The sequence below is a fragment of the Chiloscyllium plagiosum genome, chromosome 7 (assembly GCF_004010195.1).
Source record: "Chiloscyllium plagiosum isolate BGI_BamShark_2017 chromosome 7, ASM401019v2, whole genome shotgun sequence".
In the NCBI taxonomy this organism is placed as follows: domain Eukaryota; kingdom Metazoa; phylum Chordata; class Chondrichthyes; order Orectolobiformes; family Hemiscylliidae; genus Chiloscyllium; species Chiloscyllium plagiosum.
The window spans coordinates 97,448,049-97,471,329 of record NC_057716.1 but is presented as its reverse complement, the minus strand read 5'-3'; the positions used below and the strand labels follow the sequence as shown (position 1 = coordinate 97,471,329).

Sequence of the window (23,281 nt, the reverse complement as noted above, 5' to 3'; positions counted from 1 at the left end):
GTGAACCACCGCAATCTGCGGTTGCAGGGGACTGCTGCGTGCAGCACCCTCCACCCCAGATCCCTGAGAGAAAGGGGGAGGACTCCCGCGTAGAGAGCCCTCCACTGGGGAGATCTTCTGTTTATATCTGTCTGCCAGGGCTCCCTGATTGGTCCAGGTACAATCACCATCACGGATCTCATAGTCAATGAGATCTACCTGGTTCCAGTCACTAAAGGCGACCTTTTTGGGATTGCAGCCATTGACTAGAGGAGTGCCACAGGAGTCAGTTTTGGGGCATCAATTATTCATGTTATACATTAACAATCTGGTTGAAAGAACTGAGGTCATTGTTGCTAGGTTAACAGATGACACACATGAAGATGGAGGGACAGGTGGTGTTGAGGAAATGGGAGGCTGCAGACGGACATGGAGGGACTAGGAAAGCAGGCCAAGAAGTGGCAGATGGCATACAATGTGAGCACGTGTAGGTTATACACTGTAGTAGGAAGAGTATAGTGCTGGAAAAACACTGCAGGTCAGGCAGCATCCAATATTCAGGAGAATCCTGCTCCTTAGAAGCTGCCTGACCTGCTGTGCTTTTCCAGCACCACACTCTTGACTCTGATCTCCAGCATCTGCAGTCCTCACTTTCTCAGAGTAGAGGTGTAGCCTATTTTCTAACTGGGGAAAGGCTTCGGAAATCTGAAGCACAAAGAACTTAGGAGACCTCATTTAAGGTTCCCCTAAGGCTAACATGCAAGTTCAGTTGACAGTTAGGAAGGCAAATGCAAGGATGGCATTCATTTTGAGAGGGCTTGAATCAAAAAGCAGAGATGTACTGTTGAGGCTGTATAAGGCACTGGTCAGACTGGATTTGGAATATTGTGAGCAGGTTTGGGCTCCGTATCTAAGTAAAGATGCACTGGTATTTGAGAAGGCTGAGGGAAGCTTTACAAGCATGTTCCCAGGGATGAAGGGTCTGTTATAGGAACATGGAAGAAAGTAGCAGGAGGAGGCCATTTGGACCTTCGAGCCTGCTCTGCCATTCATCTCGATCATGGCTAATTAGAATAGATTCTCGACAGTGTGGAAACAGGCCTTTCGGCCCATCAAGTCCACACCGCCCCTCTGAAGAGAAACCCACCCACACCCATTCCCCTACTCTATATTTACCCCTGACTATCACACCTAACACCACGGGCAATTTAGCATGGCCAATTCACCTGACCTGCACATCTTTGGATTGTGGGAGGAAACAGGAGCACCCGGAGGAAACCCACGCAGACACAGGTAGAATGTGCAAACTCCACACTGACAAGCGGGAATCGAATCCAGGACTCTGGTGCTGTGAGGCAGCAGTGCTAACCACTGAGCCACTGTGCTGCCCGACATCCAACTCCATAGCCTAATCCCGCTTTCTCCAACAACCTTTGTTCCCATTCATCTCAAGTGCTGTATCTAGCTGCTTCTTGTCATATGAGGAGTGGTTGATGACTCTGGATCTGTACTTGATGGAGTTTATAAGGATGAGGGGGAATCTGATTGAAATGTGCAGAGTACAGAGAGCCCCGGTTAGTATGAATGTGGAGAAGATGTTTACACTGGTAGGAGAGGCTAGGACTGAAGAGCACAGCCTCAGAGTGAAGGGATGGCCCTTATGAACTGAGATGAGGAGGAATTTCTTCAGCCAGAGGGTGCTGATAAGTGGAACTCATTGCCGCAGAAGACTGTGTAGGGCAAGTCATTAAGTGTACTTAAGACAGAGGTAGATAGGTTCTTGATTAACGAGGGGATCAAAGCTTACAGGGAGAAGGCAGGAGAATGGGATTAAGAGACAGATCAGCCATGATCCAATGGTGGAGTGGACTCGATGGACCAAATGACCAAAATCTGCTCATCTATCTTTTGGTGTTATGGCTTTAATGGTCTTCTCTTCTCAGATGATCTCAGGTCTGATTCTTAATGTTCATGCCTACCACAATTTTCAGGTCAATTAATCACATAGCTATTGTCATGTAGCTTCGTACCACCCTATGAGTTTACGTTTAATACAATGTGGTTGAGAAAAGGACACAATAAAGAACTGTATCCAGGTTTAGTCTTCAAAGTAGCACTTTTAACTATAAGTTAGTACTGAGTACACCTCTAAAGGGCAATCATATATATAGATATATATATATATTACACACTAGGCTGTGAATTAGAATTGCATAAGGTATGGACTAATCTATCTTGTTTGTGTGTATTCCTTTCCATGTGCTCACATCAGCCTTTCAGTCCAGAGTGTTTAACTGAGCCCACACAGTGCTATTTATACTCAGGGAAGTGCATGGAGATGTACAGCATGGAAACAGACCCTTTGGTCCAACCCGTCCATGCCGACCAGATATCCCAACCCAATCTAGTCCCACCTGCCAGCACCCGGCCCATATCCCTCCAAAACCTTCCTATTCATATATCCATCCAAATGCCTTTTAAATGTTGCAATTGTACCAACCTCCACCACTTCCTCTGGCAGCTCATTCCATACACGTGAAAACGTTGCCCCTTATGTCTCTTTTATATCTTCCCCCTCTCACCCTAAACCTATGCCCTCTAGTTCTGGANNNNGGTCATTGCTAAGCTGCACTGCTAATGTTACAGACCTTTTCTCTCTGAATGACCCACTTCTCTTTCTCTTCTCCTTTTGGGTGGTTCCAACTTTTTAAAGTACATTGTTTCTGTTTCTGTCGCCCTCTGTTGTAGGTCACATTGTTAGATAACAGCCCAATTTTCTTGACAAAAAAGTGCTGGAGAAATTGAGGAGATCTGGCAAGGTCTGTTGAGAGAAAAAACTGGATTACTTTGTCTTTAGAACCACAGGAAGCTGGAAAGGTGAGGGATTTGTGTTACAAGCAAGCCAAAAATGCAGTGCTAATGGTAACAGCAGAGAACTATAGATAAAGAGGAGTTGCTGGAATCATAGACTCCCTACAGTGCAGAAACACGGCATTGAGACTATCAAGTCCACACTGACCCTCTGAAGAGCATCACACCCAGAGCCAGCACCCTTCTCTATCCCTGTACCCTGCATTTCCCATGGTTCATCCATCTAGTTTGCACATCCCTAATCACTACAACAATTTAGCACTGCCAATCCATTGTGGCTAATCCATGGGACAAGTGCAGGAAATTAAGATTTAGTGGTAGTTTTAGTGCAGACTCAACGTATGAATCTACAAACCTGCACATCTTTGGACTGTGGGAGGCAACTGAAACACCCAGAGGAAACCCATGCAGGCACAGGGAGAACATGCAAACTCCACAGAGACAGTCGCTGGGATTGAACCTGGGTCCCTGGCGCTGTGAGACAGAAGTGCTGCCACCATGTTATTTGCATAAAGTAGGTCAGCTTTTCTGAGAGCAGAAAGACTCGAGGGGAGAAGGTGAAATCACCTGGACTTGGTGCTCAAGTATCTGGAGTGGGACTTCAACTTTCACCCTTCTGACTCAAGAGGCAGAAGCGCCATCGACTGTGCCACAGCTGCTAGCTTTGTGTTCACACAGGACTGCAAACAGGTCACATCCCTAATAGAATATAAAAACCAGCAGTGACCCAAAAGGAAACATTGCCTGTGGTCATGGTTTGAATTTATTCACAACTCCTGTGAAAACAGGGCTGTGGCCCTTGAATACAAATTTACTGATTGCTTGTAGATGTGGGACCTGACTCCGCAAAATCCTCTGTCATTTTCTCTGACTTAGGATGTGCATGCACAGGTTTTACTTATGAGAAAATGTTAAGCACTTCTGCAGATCCGTGGCCTCGCTTATAAATATTTGTTTATAACAGCTCAAAAGCCATAAGACTTGGCATAAAGTGTTGTTTTGTACAAGCACTTCATGATATTCATCAGCCAGGCTTTAAATTCTGAACTCAAGTACTTTCCATCTGCCGCCCTCTCCTCCCTTTGTGTTATTTTTCTTCAAACAGCTTTACCAATTTTTCATCACGTCGCTCCTTCAGTCAACGTGAGTTTCATTAATTAAACCTCTGCCTGCAGAGTGATTGATTTACAGTTTAGCAGGAGAAAAATATACATGCAGTCACCTCATCAGTGGCTGAGTTCCCGTCTCTGTGTTGCAAAGCTCTGGGTTTCAGACCTAACTCTGAAAAATTGTACACAAGATCCAGACTGATACTATGGTGCAGTCCTGCGGGAATGCTGCATGGTTGGAGGTGCTGTTTTCTCAAGAACATGTTAAAATCTTGCTCCATAGGCAAGTTTTCTTTTTTAAAATAAAACTTTGCTTAAAACTTGTTCTATCTTGGCTGTTGGCTCTTGTCGCCTCAAAGTAATTTGAAAAGGAGTCCTTTGATAGCTATCAGACTTCCTATTAACATATTCAAAGGCTTTATGAATTCACCAGCTGTCACTTAAAAAGTGCAAAACACATAATTTTAATGACATGATAATTAATATGGGAGATAATTAGGATTATTGAACTAAGTGCCCTTGTTTCTTAAACTTGTGAGCAATATAATTTTCTCCAAACTGATGCATTGATTAATTCTGTTAAAGGTGGATTCTTAGCAGAACACATAAGTAGGTTAGGCTTTGTGATGCAAGTATAATTTTGCAGCAGAGAAAGTCATGGCTTCATCACTAAAGTCACCATAATTGCAGAGGGCTGTTGCCTCCTTAAAGAGAGAGCTAACTGGTGTTCCGTTTCACCTGAATGTCACCACACTTCAGGTGAGGGGCAAAGGGCAACGTTGAGAAGGCAGGACCTTCATGGTGACCTCAGTCAGTTCAGGAACTGAGTGCATCCTGTTGGCATCACACTGCATTGCAGGCCTCCATACAAGCCAACTGAGCTAACGGACCCCCAGTACTTTTTATTAAACACAGTGCAAGAACTGGGAAATGCCTGGTTCAGGGAGACATGCAATTTTCCACATCTGGCAGCAAGAGTGATTTGAAATTCTGGAATGAACAAATATCCTATATTTCCCACATGAATGTTTACATACCAAAAGAAGAATATGAGAAATAGGAGCAGGAGGAGGCTCTCTGGCCATCGGACCTGCTCTGTCATTCAATATGATCATGGCTGATCTTATTGTGGACTCAACTCCACTTACCCGCCCACTCACCTTTATTTACTGTTCAAAAATCTATCTATCTTTGCCTTAAAGACATTCAAAGAGGTAGATTCAACTGCTTCACTGGACAGGGAATTCCACAAATTCACAACCCTTTGGGTGAATAAGTTCCTCCTCAACTCAGTCCTAAACCTGCTCCCCCTTATTTTGAGACTATGTCCCCTAAGTTCTAGTTTCATTCACGAGTGAAAACAACCTCCGTGCTTCTATCTCATCTATTCCGTTCATAATTTCCTGTGTTTCTACAAGATTCCTCCTCATTCTTCTTTATTCCAATGAGGACAGTCCCAGTCTACTCAATCTCTCTCAACTCTGGTTTGATTGTCTTGATCATTAATAATGACATTTTCCTCCTATATGGACTGGATATTTTTGTAGACAACCTGCTCAGCGACATTATTACACACTTCTGGAGCAGGTGAGATTTGAACCCAGGCCCCTGACTTAAAGGTAGGGATACTACCATAGCACCACAAGAGCCTTCTTTGTATGGGCTATGCCTGTGTGGAAAATATTCCATTACAAATAATAAAGGATGGAAATTCTTTTGGTTTTAGTCACTTCATTGAGTCCACCTTGGCGACTAAAATAATTAGTAACATCACAGAAGTTAAAACTTCATTGTCCTCTAAATGTAACACACTGATTAATACATAAATCAATATCATTAGGAACTCATTAGGCAATGTATTTAAGATACAGAACAGAGGAAATTTGGTTTGCAAGATTTAAATCTCAATATGTTGGTCTTGATGCCCCAAATATCACTTCAATCATATTGGACATATTTAAAATAGCACTGTTGTTATGCAAGGTTCAACACTGTGGGTGGCACGGTGGCACAGTGGTTAGCACTGCTGCCTCGCAGCGCCTGAGACCCGCCTCAGGCGACTGACTGTGTGGAGTTTGCACGTTCTCCCCGTGTCTGCGTGGGTTTCCTCCCACAGTCCAAAGATGTGCAGGTCAGGTGAATTGGCCATGCTAAATTGCCCGTAGTGTTAGGTAAGGGCTAAATGTAGGGGTATGGGTGGGTTGCGCTTCGGCGGGTCAGTGTGGACTTGTTGGGCCGAAGGGCCTGTTTCCACACTGTAATGTAATCTAAAAAATTACTCAGATGCAGACAGGTTACAGTACAAAGAGGATATTGGGTCCATCATAACTGTCTAAGGCAGTAATTTGCCTAGTACCAGTGCCGCCACTTCTCCATGCAGTCCTTTCTTTTCAAATAACTGTTCCCTCTTGAATGCCTCAATTGAAGTTTTCTCAGCCAGTGTATTGGATCCTAATCACTGGCGTGAACGTTTTTCCTCACATCTTTCTATTGCTTCTTTTGTCAGTTGCCTTAAAGCTGTGCTCTTGTATTCTCAATCCTTCCACCAATAGGAACAATTTTCCCTTCCACTCTGTCCAGACTCCTCAGTCAAATCTGCTCTCAAACTTGTCTTTAAAGTGAAACAGTACTAACCACCAGAACTGAGTTCTCTGGTCTGTCTGCTGGACAGAAATTCCAGATCCTTATAATCATTTCCATTAGTCTCTTGTGCACATTCTCTATCACAGAATTCCTGCAGTGTGGAATCAGGCCATTTCGCCCATCAAGTCCACACTGACCCTCCGAAGGGCATCCCACCCAGACCCATCCCCCTAGCCTAGAACCCCTCACTTTCCATGTCTAACCCACATCCCTGGAATTTATGGGCAATTTAACATGGCCAAATCCCCTAACCTGCACACCTTTGTACTGTGGAAGGAAACTGGATCACCCAAAGGAAACTCACGCAGACACGGGGAGAATGTGCAGACTCCATACAGGCACTCACCCGGGGCTGGAATCGAACCTGGCCCTCTGGCGTTGTGAGGCAGCAGTACTAACCATCTAATATCTTCTTATTCTCCCTAATGTGTGTCACACAGCACTGAATGCTACACTCCAGCAGGTAGTATTTCATACATGTTAAAGATAACTACCTATTGATTTCAGCATCAAAATATACATAGGCCCAAATCAGTTTAAATTCAGTAACTCGAATCAACTTTAACCCACCATTCTCAGCTTCTGCTTGTTTCATATCACCCCCGGAACCTTTTCTACTGGCGGCTTGGTATTCGGAATGTTGACGTCCCACTGTTACCTAGCCACTAGCACATGTCAATTGAAACAATGGCTTTTTCCCTTCTGTAATATTTATATTTATCAAATATAATTCCCAAGGGGTAGAACAGAGCAACCCACCTGATGTACCTCCACGTGAAAACCAACATCTCTATTAATATTGCCTCTGGAATCATTTAAAGTGGTTGAGCAAAAATAATTTAGTGCTCAGTCCTCATATATCAAACGGGTAAGTTGGAGATTCTGTGTGCTTTGATTAAATCATTCACTTTTGTGGTGACCTCAGGGGCAGTGTGACTTGAAAATCAGCTGACTTTTCCAAGTGGTTCATAACAAGGGACTGGGAGCTTCTGGTCAGGAGAGAGCAAGGATTTTGGGTGTGGTATGAGTATGTGATGAAGATAAAGGAAACACCAGGGTTCTGAATTACAAATAAGAAATTGTCACAAAGAGTTTCTTGAGAGGGCAAATTTGACCTTTACAGTCATAAGTTAACTTCCAAAAGCCAGATTTTGGCAGGTAGGTTGGGGCATTAATTACCTATTAATGCCAGGAAGGCAGACATAATTAAAGCATCAGCACAACATTTGGGTTTAATGGAACTGCATGAAAGGAAATGTACTCTGGGTCATGAAATATCAAGATCAGGTGATATTGAGTTTTGACTACAGCAACTTGAGCATGAAAAAAATCAAACAGCTAGAAATGGAGAATCAAGAAGGGGAAATGGAATTAAAAAGACAGAAAATGGAAAAGAGAAAATTAGAATTAGAATTACAAAGGGAAAGGGAAGAGAAAAAGAGAGAGAGAGAGAAAGAGAGAGACATGAGATGCTGATTCAGACTCTGGTGTGGTGAATGCGAGACATAAATTAAAGGCCAGTAAGGAAGTGTGTTCACATAGGAATGCAAATAGGTCACAGGCCTGCGCAACATTTGAAGAAAAGGTTATAGAGGCATTCTGTATGACCTTTGAGAAGATAACAAGATAAATGACTCAGCCAAAAGAAAACTAGATGTTGGCAATGCATGCGAGGTGACGAAGAGGATTGATGAAGGCAGAGCGGTGGATGTTGTCTATATGGACTTCAGTAGGACATTCAACAATGCTGCACATGGTAGATTGTACTAGCTAGGAAGGGAAATGCAATGCTAGCATTTATTTTAAGAGGTCTTGAATATAAAAACAGGGAGGTAATTCTGAGGCTCGATAAAACTTGGAAGTGTACGGTAAAATAGGGCAAAGTCAGCATGGTTTCATCAAGGGGAGATCATACCTGACAAATCTGCAAGAATTCTTTGAGGAAGTAATGAGTAGATTAGACCAAGGAGAGCCAATGAATGTCACCTACCTGGACTTCAAGAAGGCCTTTGATAAGGTGCTGCACAGGAGGCTACTGAGTAAGATAAGGGCCCATGGTGTCAGAGGCAAGGTGCTAGCATGGATAGAAGCCTGGCTGTCGGCAGAAAGCAGAGAGTGGGGATAAAAGGATCCTTCTCAGAATGGCAGCTGGTGACAATGGTGTTCCGCAAGGCTTAATGTTGGGACCACAATTTTTCACTTTATACATGAACGATCACGATGGAGGAACTGAAGGCATTCTGGCTAGGTTTGCATTTGATACAGAGATAGGTAGAGGGACAGAGAGCATTGAGGAGGCAGAGAGGCTGCAGAAGGATTTGGACAGGTTAGGAAAGTGGGCAAAGACGTGGCAGATGGAGTACAATGTGGTAAAGTGTGAGGTCATGCATTTTGGTAGGAAGTATAGAGGCTTGGACTATTTTCTAAACAGGGAGAAGATTCACAAGTCTGAAATGATCTGAAACTTGACAGCTCTGGTCCAGGATTCTCTCAAGGTAAACTTGCAGGTTGAGTCAGTAGTTAGAAAGGCAAGTGCAATGATGGCAATTATTTTGAGGGAATTTGAAAATAAAAACAAGGATCTTCTTCTGGGACCCTATAAGGCTCTGGTCAGACCACATTTGGAGTGCTGTGGGCAGTTTTGCTCCCCATATCTGAGAGAGGATGTACTGGCCCTAGAGAGTGTTCAGAGGAGGCTCACAAGAATGGTATCGGGAATGAAAAGCTTAACTTATGAGGAACATTTGAGGACTCTGGGTCTATACTCGATGGAGATTAGAAGGATGTGGGGGCATCTAATTGAAACTGACAGAATACCGAACAGCAAGGACAGAGTAGATGTTGGGAAGATGTTTTCATTGGTAGGAGAGACTTGGACCCAATAGCATAGCCTTAGAGTAAAGGGAAGACCTTTTAGCATGGAGATAAGGAGAAACTTCTTCAGCCAGAGAGTGGTGAATCTATGGAATTCACTGCAACAGAAAGATGTGGAGGCCAGGGCATTGAGTGTATTTAAAACTGAGATAGATAGGTTCTTGATTGTCAAGGGGATTAAAGATTATCAAGAGAATGTGGGAGAATGGGGTTGAGAAACTTATCACCGCTGGTCAGGCAGCATCTGAGGAACAGGAGAATCAACATTTTGCACATAAGCCCTTTATCAGGAATGATGAAGGGCTTATGCCCAAAATGTCGATTCTCCTGCTCCTCAGATGCTGTCTGACCGGCTCTGCTTTTCCAGCACCAAACTCTCAACACTGATCTCCAGCATCTGCAGTCCTCACTTTCTCCTGAGAAACTTATCAGCTACGATTGAATGGAGCAGACTTGATGGGCTGAATGGCCTAATTTCGATTCCTATGTCGTGTAGTCATATGGCTTTATAGATTGGTTAACAAGATTAGATCCCATGGAATACAGGGAAAACTAACCATTTGTATACAAAATTGGCTAGAAGATAGGAGACAGAGGGTGATAGTGAAGGGTTGCTTTTCAGACTGCAGGCCTGTGACCAAGGGTGTGCCACAAGGATCAGAGCTGGGTCCATTGCTTTTTGTCATGTACATAAATGATTTGAATATGAACTTAAGAGTTATTGTTAGTAGATTTGCAGATGACACCAAAATTGGTGATGGAGTGGACAGCAAAGAAAGTTATCTCAGAGTCCAATGGGACCTTGAACCAGTGGCCAATGGGCTGAAGATTGGCAGATGGAATTTAATTTAGATAAATGTGAGGTGCTACATTTTGGAAAAGCAAATCAGGGCAGTACTTATACACTTAATGGTAAGGTCTTCAGGAGTGTTGCCGAACAAAGGGAACTTGGAGTGCAGGCTCATAGTTCCTTGAAAATGGATTCACAGGTGGATAGGATAGCGGCATTTGGTATGCTTGTCTTTATTGGTCAGTGCATTGAGTATAGGAGTTGTGGCTGTACAGGACATTACATAGGCCACTTTAGAATACTGCATTCAATTCTGGTCTCCCTGTTAGAGGAAGGATTTTGTGAAACTTGAAAGGATTCAGAAAAGATCTACAAATATGTTGCCAGGCTTGGTGGTTTGAGCTATGGGGAGAGGCTGAATAGGCTGGGGCACATCGGAGGCTGAGGGGTGACTTTATAGGGGTTTATGAAATCATGAGAGACATAGATAGGGTAGATAATCAAAACTAGAGGGCACAGGCGTAAGGTGAGAGTAGAAAGATTAAAGGGGCAATGTTTTCACGCAGAGGGTAGTGCGTGTATGGAATGAGCTGCCAGAGGAAATGGTAGAGGCAGGTACAATTGCAACATTTCAAAGGCATCTGGATGGGTATATGAATAGGAAGGATTTAAAGGGATATGGGCCAAATGCTGGCAAATGGGACTAGATTCTTTTAGGATATCTGGTCAACAGCGATGAGTTGGACCAAAGAGTCTGTTTCTTAGCAGTACATTTCTCTGCCTCTGTGACTCTACGACAAGATATTTATGCAGTCTGAGATGATTTCCAAGTTTTATGATGCTCTGAAAAGAACTATATTGGCTGAATTTGAGTTAGCGCCTGAAGCATGTTGAAAAATATTTCCTAATATATGAAAACAGTCTGGGGAAACGTACTTTGAACTTCAAAGAATCAGCAAAGTAATTTTGATAGATATGAGCATTAGAACCTGAAACCACATGTGGAGTTTTTGTTTTGTTTGTGATTTTCTGTATGCGCATGTAGATGTTGAAGGAGGTTAGTGTTTCACTAGTAGCGTTGTATATTGATGGTTCATTCCTGTTTATCTGTGATTAAATTTTTATTTATTTGTAATAAATAGTGGTCCTTGTTATGTTCAGAAATGCAGTCAGTGTTTTGTTTTGTTAACTTAAGTGTAATGAACTGTTAAATTGGAAACTCTAGGTATTATTAAGTTGTTACCTTTTGTAGTGACCCAGAGGTAGTGTGGTTTGAGATTAAGTATAAACAGTCTGTTGCATCATGAACGTATGTTTATGACACGATCACATAACATTGATAGGGCAACATGGTGACTCAGTGGTTAGCACTGCTGCCTCATAGCACCAGGGACCTGGGTTCAATTTCATCCTCAGATGACTGTGTGGACTTTGCATGTTCTCCATGCGTCTACGTGGGTTTCTGTTGGGTGCTCCAGTTTCTCCTACAGTACGAAGATGTGCAGGTTTGATAGATTGGCTGTACTGAATTGCTCAAAGTATCCAGGGATGTACTGGCTAGGCAGATTAGCCATGGGAAATGCAGGGTTACAGGGATGGGTTCGGGGGCTGGGTCTGATGGGATGCTGTTTGCTGGGTCTGTGTGGACTTGATGGGACGAATAGCCTACTTCCATGTTCGAGGGATTATATGATATTGGCAGTCAATGCCAGCATTATTCTGCGAAGAGAGAGCTGAATGACTGTACTGAGAGCAGTAACATGAGTATTCTCTGCAATAATATGTACAAAGTAGTTTTTGGAGCTCTGGTAATCAGGGAATGGTCATTCTCTAGTAGAGTTATAGGATCATTGAGCTTTTACAGCATTGAAACAGACCATTCAACCCATCATGTCAATGCTAGTTATTAAGCATCTATCTATTCTAATCCCATTTTCCAGCACTTGGTCTTGTATGCTTTGGTGGAGAAAGTGAGGACTGTATTATTCATAGCTCATGAAGAGCTTATGCCCGAAACATTGATTCTCACGCTCCTTGGATGCTGCCTGACCTGCTGTGCTTTTCCAGCATTACACTCTCAACTTGTATCCTATGGTGTTTCAAGTGCTCACCTAAACATTTTAAAAATGTCTCAAGGGTTCCTGCCTCCATCTATTGGCCCCTTGGCAAAGTGGAAAAGTTTTTCTCAACCTATTCTATCCAAGCTCTGCGTAATGTTGTAGACCTCAGTCAGGAACACCCTGAGTCATAAAGAAAACAACTCCAGCCTATCTCGTTTGTCTTCATAACTGAATCATTTCCACCCAAACGACATCCTCGTGAATCAGCTCTGTACCCTCTCAGGTCTAGTCATATCCGTCCTGTAGTATGAAACCTGTGGCCTTTCTCAACCTTGCTTCTTGCCTGAGCCGCAGCAACCTACAGGTTAAACCAGCTGTCTCTGTTTAATGAGGTGGCAGCACTAAAGACCTCTGGGACTAAGGTGGTTCCAAAATAAGACAAATGTGTAACAAACTCAGTGTAGAGGAAGTGAGAGCAAGTCTGTATGGTGCAGCACTGAGTGCAAACTGGAGTGCTGTAGCTGCCCACAAGCACAATGAGATGAGTGACTACCTTCTCTCGTATATTTTCCAATCAACCTATTATCATAGAAAATCCATACAGAGTGGAAGCAGGCCATTCAGTCCGTTGAGTCCACTCAGACCCTCTGAAGATCATCTCACCCAGACCCTCCACCCTATCACCTTGCATTTCCCATTTCGAACACACCTAACTTGCATATCCCCGAACACTATACTATATCATATTTGCCAACATTTTGCCCACTTACCAAATCCTTCAATATCTCTTTGTGTAAAGTGTTTCTATCCCTCTCACAAGCTGCCTTTCCACCTATTTTTGTGTCATCTGCTGATTTGGTCACAGTACATTCACTTCCTTCCTCTGAGTGATTAATATATATATAGTAAACAGATGTCACAGCACAGATCCCAGTGGAATCCCATTGGTCACAGATTGTCAATCTGAAAAAGAAACTCTCGTCCTCACTCATTGTTTATGTCCATGAGCCAATTCTGTGACCAATATATGCTAATATACAATTCCCAATACTGTACATTAGGACTTAACCTTTTCTGAGATATCTTGGCAAAAGCCATCTGGAAGTCCAATTGCTATTGATTCCCCTTTATCTACCCCTCAAAAAACTCTAATCGAAGAGTCAGGGACAATATCCATTTTGTGAAGCCGAGCTGACTCTGCTAGATTAGATTATGATTTTCCAGATGTCCTGCTATTACTTCACTAATAATTGATTCCAATATTTTCCAACAATAGGCATTAGACTAATCAGCCTATAATTCCTCACTTTTTGCCCCCCTCCCTTCTGAATAAGGGTGTTTTATTAGCAGTTTTCCATACCTCTGTCACTTCTCCCAATACCAATGAATTTTGGAAAATTGTAAATATTGCATCCATTATCTCCATAGTTGCATCTTTTAAAATTCTAGTGTCCAAGACATCAGGACCAGGGGAATTACCTGCCTTTAGTCCCATTAGCTTGTCTAATACTGCTTCTTTGGTAATGGTGATGATACTTTATTACTTCCCAGTATTCTTTCATATAAATGGGATGTTTGAAGTATCTTTCAGTGTAAAGACTGCTGCAAAATGTCTTTTAACTCCTCTGTCATTTCCTTGACCCCCAAAAGGGTCTCTCCAGATTAATCTTCTAATGGGCCATTGTTCACTTTGACGTCTCTCTTTGTTTTTTATATATTTAAAGAAGCTCTTATTGTCAGTTTTTATATTCCTTGCTAGTTTCCCCATTGTATTTTACTTTCACTGACTTTGGCCTCCTTAAATGCTTTTACTTTCAACTTTAATAGTCTCCTTAATGGCTAGTCATGGAATCTTTCCTCCTCACTGGGATATATTTTTGCCTCACCTTTTAAGTTGACAGTGTTACTTATCTTGACTACACAATGGAAAGTAAGGGAAATTGCTGATTTTTGTTGCCTTACCTTCACATTCGTTGTTCAATTACAATCAATAGAAAAAAAACACATTTCTTCATATCGGAGATAGTTGCTGGATTTGAATTGGAGCTGCCTTTCTACAGCAAGTAGCCATGACAACTTGCATTTTGCACAATAGCTTCAATATAGTATGATGTTCCAATGTTGTTTTCAGTGGCATATTCAGGGTGGTAGGAGAGAAGAAAACCATTTTCACCCAGTGAGTAGTTAGAGTAGTTAGAGTATGGAATGCACTGCTTGGAAATGTGGTGGATGCAAGTTTAATTGTAATATTCAAGAAGGCATAGAATTAATATTTAGATATAAATGATGTGCAGCAACATGGGCAAAGGGCACTGGGTAATAGAACTGGTTCAGGCACAATGGGCTGAATGACCTCCTTCCGTGCTGTAACAATTCTGCAATTTTATATATTTCAATATGGTCTCTTCTCATTCTTTTAATCTCCAAAGAATACAAGCCAACCTCCTCCAACCTCTCACTAAAAGAAATTCTCTCCATACCTGGGATCACCTTGTGATCTGTTGCTGCATCCTCTACGTTCCACCTGAAAGCTCAGATATTGACCATCTATTCCAATGTGATTTGCCTGATATGTATGCCTACATCCTGGAGTGAACCCATAAACCTCTAAATGCTAAATAAGGGTAAGGATGGTTAAATATTGTCTGCATTGATCCTGGATACAAGCAATGAATATCCAAATTTCTACCTGAAAATTCCAGTTAGCAACTCTAAGACACAATTTCATTGCTCCTTGGGTTTAAGATGTTGCAACAAAAGCTGGATTGTACTTGTGCAACATCTAAAGTATAGTCATCCAACTCATTCCAAAGGAAGAGTATCTTTTATAATGAGGCAATATGTTGTCATAGAGTCCCTACAGTGTGTAAGCCAGCCATTTCGCCCATTGGAGTCCACAACAAATCTCCGAAAGTGTCCCACCCAGACCTGCCCCCTTCCCTATCCCTATAACCCTGATTTTCCATGGCTAATCTACCTACCCTGCATATCCCTGTACAATGTGGGCAATTTAACATGGCCAATCCACCTCACCTGCATGTCAATGGATTGTGGGAGGAAATCAGAGCACCTGGAGGAAATCCACGTAGACACAGGGAAAATGTGCAAACTCCACACAGTGAATCAAACCTGTGTCCCTGGCACTGTGTGACAGCAGTGCTGGCCACTGTGCCATTATCTGGGGTGAGGGCCAAGTTTAACTTAGATTCCCTACAGTATGGAAACAGGCCCTTCAGTCCATACCAACCCTTCGAAGAGTAACCCAACCAGATCCATTCCTCCACATTTACCCCTGACTAATGCACCTAAAGCAATTTAGCATGGTCAATACACCTAACCTGCACATCTTTGGATTGTGGGGGGAAACCAGAGCACCCGGTGAAACCCACGCAGACACGGGGAGAATGTGCAAACTCAAAACAGACAGTCACCTGAGGTTGGAGTCGAACCCAGGTCCCTAGCACTGTGAGACAGCAGTGCTAACCATTGAGCCACCATGCCATTTAGTATGTGATGGCTACATACACTATGGGTACGTTTTGGAGGAACTATGATTTTCCTTTACATTCCCAGCCTCATTCCATTTCCCTCTGGCCTTTCCGCAGGGACACTTACCTCCTACTGAGGTCAGATTTCCCCATCTTGAATAGGGAATGACTCTTGTATTTCCTCCCCTGTATCATTCCTAGATTAAACACCCATTAAAAATACACAAGTTTTACAAGTTTGTGAAAGAAGTGGCAAATCCGCTAAGTAGGTGATGGATTCTGAAATGTAATTGTAAAGCATTTTCTCATCTCCAGTTTTTGGTGATGTTTTGCAATTCAGATCTGTTTTAATGCAGTGATTTACAATAGGGATTTGTTCTGTAATCCATTGATCATACTTGTGTATTTGCGCCAATAAAACAGTTTAATACACTGAGAAATATTACATAAATGCTGACAAAATGTTGGCATGTGCTGTCATGCTTTCTACTGGGATTTAAATGGCTCTATAAAAAATTGTTTTTCACAGTTGAAACAATTTTTGAAAAAAAGAAAATCTAACCACCCGCTCCCTTGGATTGATTGACAGGCACAATGTTTTGAAGTTGAACACTTTCTGTTCATTCCCTCCCAGAGAGCACACTATTGTGTGGGCAGCTACGGTCATTCTGGGTGCCTGGCTGAGTTTCAAATGCTAATGGGTTTCAACACACTGGGTGTTCTATTTAACTGAGAATGAATGATAGTCTCAGAAAGTCATAATAACAAAGACTGCTGCTTTGTTTCTGGATTGTTGACACAATCTTATAAGGTTATTATTGAGGTCTGAATGTAGTGTAAACTCGATAGAGTCAAAGATTTATAGCACATAAAAAGACCTTTCAGAGCACCACATCCCTGCCAGTGAATAACGGCCACCTAACTATTCTAATCCTATTTCTCTACCCATAGCCATGTATACCTTACGCACCACAATAGCACATTTAAATATTTCTTAAATGTTATGAAGCTTTATTCCTCCAACACCATTATTGGCAGTGTATTCCAGATTCCACCATCCTCTGAGTGAAAATGTTTTTCCTCAAATCTCCTCTAAACCTTCTGCCCCTTACTTTAAATCCATGCCTCTCTGTTTATTGATTCCTCTATCAAGGAGAAAGTTTCTTTCTGTCTACTCTATCTATGCCCCTTATAATTTTATACTCATTAAGTTCCCCCTCAATCTCCGTCACTCAAAGAAAACAGCCTCAGTCTCTTTACAACTGGATGAGGGACTGTGGAACTAAATGAGGGGTGAGAGATGACATGGGCTGAAGTGGGTGGGTGGGGTTTGGAGGGTATGCCCTTAAATATGGAAGGAATTTGGGATATTGCGTTAGAGAAGTGAGCCAAGCCTTCTAGTTAGCTCATGTTTTCACAACATTCCTCCTGTACCCCAACTGGCTCCAAAACTGCACTGCAAACCTGACGACAGTGTGAAAAGACAAAAAAAAAGACATGTGACCTTTTTTTGTAGGTTATGAGCCACAAGTGTGCACAGGTAGGTTTTCCAGATCCTGAAGGAAAATTCAGCCCCAGAATTTGAATAAATATTATTTTGCACTCCATGCATGCAGTGTCTTATTGGAGTAGAATTCTTTCAATGCTTCCAGAGCTGAATGAAGTGATTCATAGAGTCATAGAGATGTACAGCATGGAAACAGACCCTTTGGTCCAACCTGCCCATGCGACCAGATATCCTGACCTGAGGGCGGCATGGTGGCACAGTGGTTAGCACTGCTGCCTCACAGCGTCAGACACCCGGGTTCAATTCCCGCCTCAGGCAACTGTCTGTGTGGAGTTTGCAGATTCTCCCCGTGTCTGCGTGGGTTTCCTCCAGGTGCTCCGGTTTCCTCCCAAAATGTGCAGGTTAGGTGAATTGGCCATGTTAAATTGCCCGTAGTGTGAGGTGAAGGGGTAAATGTAAGGGAATGGATCTGGGCGGGTTGCTCTTTGGAGGGTCCGTGTGGACTTGTTGGGCCGAAGGGCCTGTTTCCACACTGTAAGTAATCTAATCTAATCCAATCTAGTCCCACCTGACAGCACCTGGCCCATATCCCTCCAAACCCTTCCTATTCATAGATCCATCCAAATGCCTCTTAAATGTTACAATTGTACTAGCCTCCATCACTTCGTCTGGCAGCTCATTCCATACACGTACCAGCCTCTGTGTGAAAAAGTTTCCCCTTAGGTCTTTTTTATGTCTTTCCCTGGGTAATCCAAGATGGTGGATGGGAAACATTTCTGGCTGTAACAGCTGCTCTGTTTTGAGTTTTTTTTGGATTCCTATTTTGAGAGTTATAGATCAGCAAAACTGAAGAAACACCTGCGTTTGGACTAAATATTCAGTGTGATTAGCAAGTGTGGGAAAAAAAAATCACTCACTTGGGACTGATAAATAATTTGAGATGTCTTCTATCACCTAGGCCTCTTATTCTACAGTGTCCGAACAATATAATTCCATCTCTGTTTCCTGCTCCTCATTTAAAACCTTCCTTAAAACTGTGGTGATGTTGTCACTTTCAGAGGTTATTTTTGTCTTCGGCTTGTTTTTGAAGAGAAGTTACAAGGCAGAGGTAAGCTGTCTCTGAGAAAGGAAACAATTTGTGAGGCCTTGGAAGTTGGAACAATGGAAGCAACCTGAGTGTGTCCAGCTCTCTCAGACCAGACTTTCTAGTCTTTTTCTTTATGATTAGTTTTAAGCACAAGACGTTGGGGTCTTGAAAGAATTGGAAGCTTCAATGAATGTCTCCTGGTTGCTATTTTCTCTGAAGTTGCCCTTGGTGCTTTTTCCCCTTGTATGTGAGAATTTGTGTCTGAGTTTGCCTTTTTATGGGATGTTAATTAGTAATAGGTACCGTATCTATTTTTCGGTTGTGTTTTCCAATAGCTGAGTTATTCTAAATTCCTCTTTGTTTTGCATTTTAACAACAGTGTTTAAATAAATTGTGTTTTACTTAACATCGAGTAGTTTGCATCTGAAACACAACACTTCACATCTACCTTTAAACTAAGAAAAATGTTGTGGTCTCGGCTACCTCCTTAAATTATTTTGAAGGAGTCTGGTTGGTCCATACCAAAATCCTTATTCATAGAACAGAGAACAGTACAACACAGGAACAGGCCCTTCAGCCCACTATATCTGTGCCGACCACAAGACCATTCTAAACCACTCCCATCTGCCTGCACATAGTCCACATCCCTCTATTCCTTGCTTTTCATGTATCTGTCCAAGTGCCTCGTAAACTGTGTGGAAAAAAAACACTGTTGAAACTGTGTAAAAAAAACTTTCCTTGCAATCTCCCTTAAATATTTTCCCTTTCGCATTAAACCTATTGCCCTGAGTATTTGATATTTTCACTCTGGAAAGAAGACCCCCAACTATCCACTATATATCATTTTATATGCTTCTATCAGGTCGTCCATCAGCCTCTGAGACTAATGAAAACAATTAGTGCTTGGCTAATCTCCGCCTATAGCTAATACTCTCCAGCCCATGCATCATCCTGGTAAACCTCTTTTGCACTTTCTCTAAAGCCTTCACATCCTTCCGATAGTGTGGTGACCAGAACTGCACACAACACTCCAAATGTGGCCAAACTGAAGTCTTATACAGCTGCAACTGTTAGCCACTTGTCTAACTTCTTTGTTATTTGTCCCTGAGATGCAGATGTTGCTGGATGACCAGCATTTATTCTGTATCCCTAATTGTCCATTGAATTGAGTGGCTTGCTACAGCTTTTTCATAGGGCAGTTAAGAGTCAAACATATTGTTGTAGGTCTGGAGTCACATAGAGGCCAGACCAGGTAAGAGTGGAGGTTTCCTTCCCTAACAGCATTAGTCATGATGTAGAGGTGTCAGCATTGGACTGGAGTGGGAGAAAGTGAGGACTGCAGATGCTGGAGACCAGAGTTGAAAAGTGTGGTGCTGGAAAAGCGCAGCAGGTCAGTCAGGTCAGGACCCCTTCCCCCCACCTTATCTCAGTCCCAACCCCTAAATTCAGCACCGCCCTCTTGACTTGCAATCTGCTTCCCGACCTCTCCGCCCCCACCCCTTCTCCAGCCTATCACCCTCACCTCCTTCCACCGATCGTATTCGCAGCATCCCTCCCCCAAATCCCCCCGCCCACCACCACCCTTTGCATACCAGCCTCATTCCTGAAGAAGGGCTTATGCCCGAAACGTCGATTTTTCTGCTCCTCGATTGGACTGGAGTGGACAAAGTCAGAAGTGACACGACACCAGGATATAGTCCAACAGGTTTATTTGAAATGACAAGCTTTCAGAACGCTGCTCCTTCGTTAGTTGAAGTGACTTATGGATGCAGTGATATTACTGCTATATCACTGTGCGACTAATGTTGGACAAAATTTTACTTTTCAAGGCTTCTTTGGCAAACAAACCAAACTCAATCTTGATTAAACAGTAATTAATAGGTAACAAATGCATCAAGCTACAGAAAAAAAAAGTAGCTTTCACATTGACAAATAAAGACAAAATATTCCCTTAAAAATGCTTTTTTGCATCATTTCCACTGTCACTGATATAACATTCCAGGTATAGTCCCACAGACAATTCAAGCTCTCCAGTGGAAGTTCAAATACTCAAGGTCTAAATTTATAATCTCCTTCAATAATCATTCTGCTTCCTGCATACATTTTCCTAATCCAATTATCATCAGCACAGCACACCTCAACAGCTTCCCATTTCTGAAATCCTCAGGAACCCAATCTGTTCTGTTCCGTTTCTTCTTTGTAATCTATTCATTGGCAAGTGGATGTCATCGGCTGAACCATTATTTATTGCCCGTCCCTCAATGCCCTTGCAAAAGTGACATCTTGAACCGCAGCAGTCCATTCTGGGTAAATCCCTCCACAACGCTGTTGACAGATCATTCAGGGATTTTTAATTCAAGGAACGGTGATACACTTCCAAATCAGGATGGTGAGTGACTTGAAGAGGAACTTGCAGTTGGTGGTGTTCCCATGTAGCCGTTGCCCTTGTTCTTCTAGATGATACAGCTCATGGGATGCACTGTTTGGAGTGCGCAGTTTCAATCAATACATTGGAAAGAAAGTTTGATTGGTTTCTGAAAAGGAAGATTGTGCAGGATTACAGGGAGAAGGCAGGTGGAAGCCTTTCGGTGAATTCTCACTTGAAGAACCAGTGCAGACACAATGGCTTCCATCTACACAATCGAAAAGTGTGGCACCAGAAAATCACAGCAGGTCAGGCAGCAGCTGAGGAGCAGGAGAGTCGAACAGGAATTCCTGATGAAGGGCTTAGGCCCAAAATGTCACCTCTCCTGCTCCTCGGGTGCTGTCTGATCTGCTGTGCTTTTCCAGCGCCACACTTTTGGACTCTGATCTCCAGCATCTGCAGTCCTCACTTTCTCCTTCTACACTATGGCAGTTTTGTATTTCTCTGACAATCGAGTGTGGTGTGTATGGAATGATGCACTGTTTGCAGGCTGCTAGTCTGACAGTCAAACCATCTGACTAATAGGATGGTTTTAATAATGACTTTCCTATGTTTGGAAGAAGGGAGGGACTGTTATACCTGCTGTCCTAATCATTTTAAATCTACTATTAACATAATAATAACAGCTATTAGCTGGTTATTATCTCTTTGCTGTTTGTGGAATCTTGCTGTGTGTACGTTCACTTCCATTCCCTACCACACAGCAGTGACGACTTTAAAAAGAGTCCTTTATCGGCGGGAATGTTTTGAATGTCCAGTGGTATGGAAGTGCCCCAAAAGTCCAATCCATTTTGAATATGAAAGAAATTGTAATTTGAAAGTGCCACTATTTCAGTCTAAATTCTAAATAGTTTCAGATTGATGACTGAACTCTGACATGGGAAATCACCATTAGCTTCCAAGAAATAAAGACTGATTTTTTTTTCCCCTGTTTGTTCATTGTTGTCTAAAAAAAAGATTAATTGTTACTGGTGCAACTTTCAGACCTACTCCAGCTGTTACTTACAGATAGGCGATCATTGACACTGTTAGTTTGGTCCATCTCAAACTGTTATTTATTTCTTTGTACAGGCGTTCGTAGGAAACTCCAACGCAGACACTGTTGTGCACCACAAGTTGCAAAACTCAATCAAAGCCAGGTTCTTGCGGTTTGTTCCTCTTGATTGGAATCCTAATGGAAGAATCGGAATGAGGGTTGAAGTTTATGGCTGCTCTTACAGTGAGTATGAGACACTCAGAAGTCAATTGCATGGATGTAAGTTTACTCGCTGAGCTGGAAGGTTTGTTTTCAGACATTTCGTCACCATACTAGGTAACATCATCAGTGAGCCTCCGGTGAAGCACTGGTGGTATGGCCTGCTTTTTATTTATGTGTTTAGGTTTCCTTGGGTTTGTGACATCATTTCCTGTGGTGATGTCATTTCCTGTTCTTTTTCTTAGGAGTTGGTAAATTGGATCCAAGTCAATGTGTTAGTTGATTCAGTTCCGGTTGGAATGCCACTCTTCTAGGAGTTCTTGTGCATGTCTCTGTTTGGCTTGTCCTAGGATTGATGTGTTGTCTCAGTCGAAGTGGTGTCCTTCCTCACCTGTATGTAAAGATACTAGTGAGAGTGGGTCATGTCTTTTTGTGGCTCGTTGATGTTCATGTATTCTGATCCTAGTTTTTTGCCTGTTTGTCCAATGTAGTTTTACAGTCAATTGCATGTTTATCGACAGGTGGGGCCTTTAGCATTGGGTACTTCCATGAAATCTGTACAACAACAGTTTGCATTGATAAAGCACCATGAACACTATAAAATATCCAAAGGTGCACAGTGGTACAAAATATTGCAAGCGACCACATACGCGATACTTGGTCGCAAAGGTGGGTGCCATGACATTTCAATGCCAGTGTTGGACTGGGGTAGACAAAGTCAGAAGTCACATGACACCAGGGTACAGCCCAAATGGTTTATTTGAAATCACAAGCTTTCGAAGCATTGCTCCTTCATCACCTGACGAAGAACAATGCTCTGAAAGCTTGTGATTTCAAATAAACCTGTTGGACTGTAACCTGGTGTCATGTGACTTCTGACTTTGTAAACAGATGGGTAGTATGCATATGGAACAAACTGCCAAAGGATGTGGTAGAGGCGGGTCCAATTACAACATTGAAAAGACTTTTGGCCAGGTATGTGAATAGGAAAGATTTAGAGATACATGGACCAAATGCTGGGAAATGGGACTCTATCGGTTAGGAATCCTAGTTGGCATGGACAAATTGGGTCAAAGAGTTTCTGTGCTGTATGACTCCATGTCTCTCTGAAGCAGTATCATGGTATTATTGCTGGACTGATAGGGGGTGAGCTGACCACTCAATTGGCTTGCAATTCAGAGCGATATCAGCAGCATAGGTTCAATTTCCACATCTGCTGAGGCTACCTTGAAGGATTGTCCTTCTCAACCTCT

The 23,281-nt window shown here is 42.6% G+C and overlaps 1 protein-coding gene across 1 annotated transcript in view; it reads left to right on the top strand.

Moving 5' to 3' along the window:
* LOC122551782 (contactin-associated protein-like 5) overlaps positions 1 to 23,281 on the top strand; it is a 1,086,426-nt gene that overhangs the window by 439,407 nt on the left and 623,738 nt on the right. Inside the window, exon 4 of the mRNA XM_043694246.1 lies at positions 21,905 to 22,052. Coding sequence (XP_043550181.1) covers positions 21,905 to 22,052 — 148 coding nt within the window. The remainder of the gene's footprint in view (positions 1 to 21,904; positions 22,053 to 23,281) is intronic.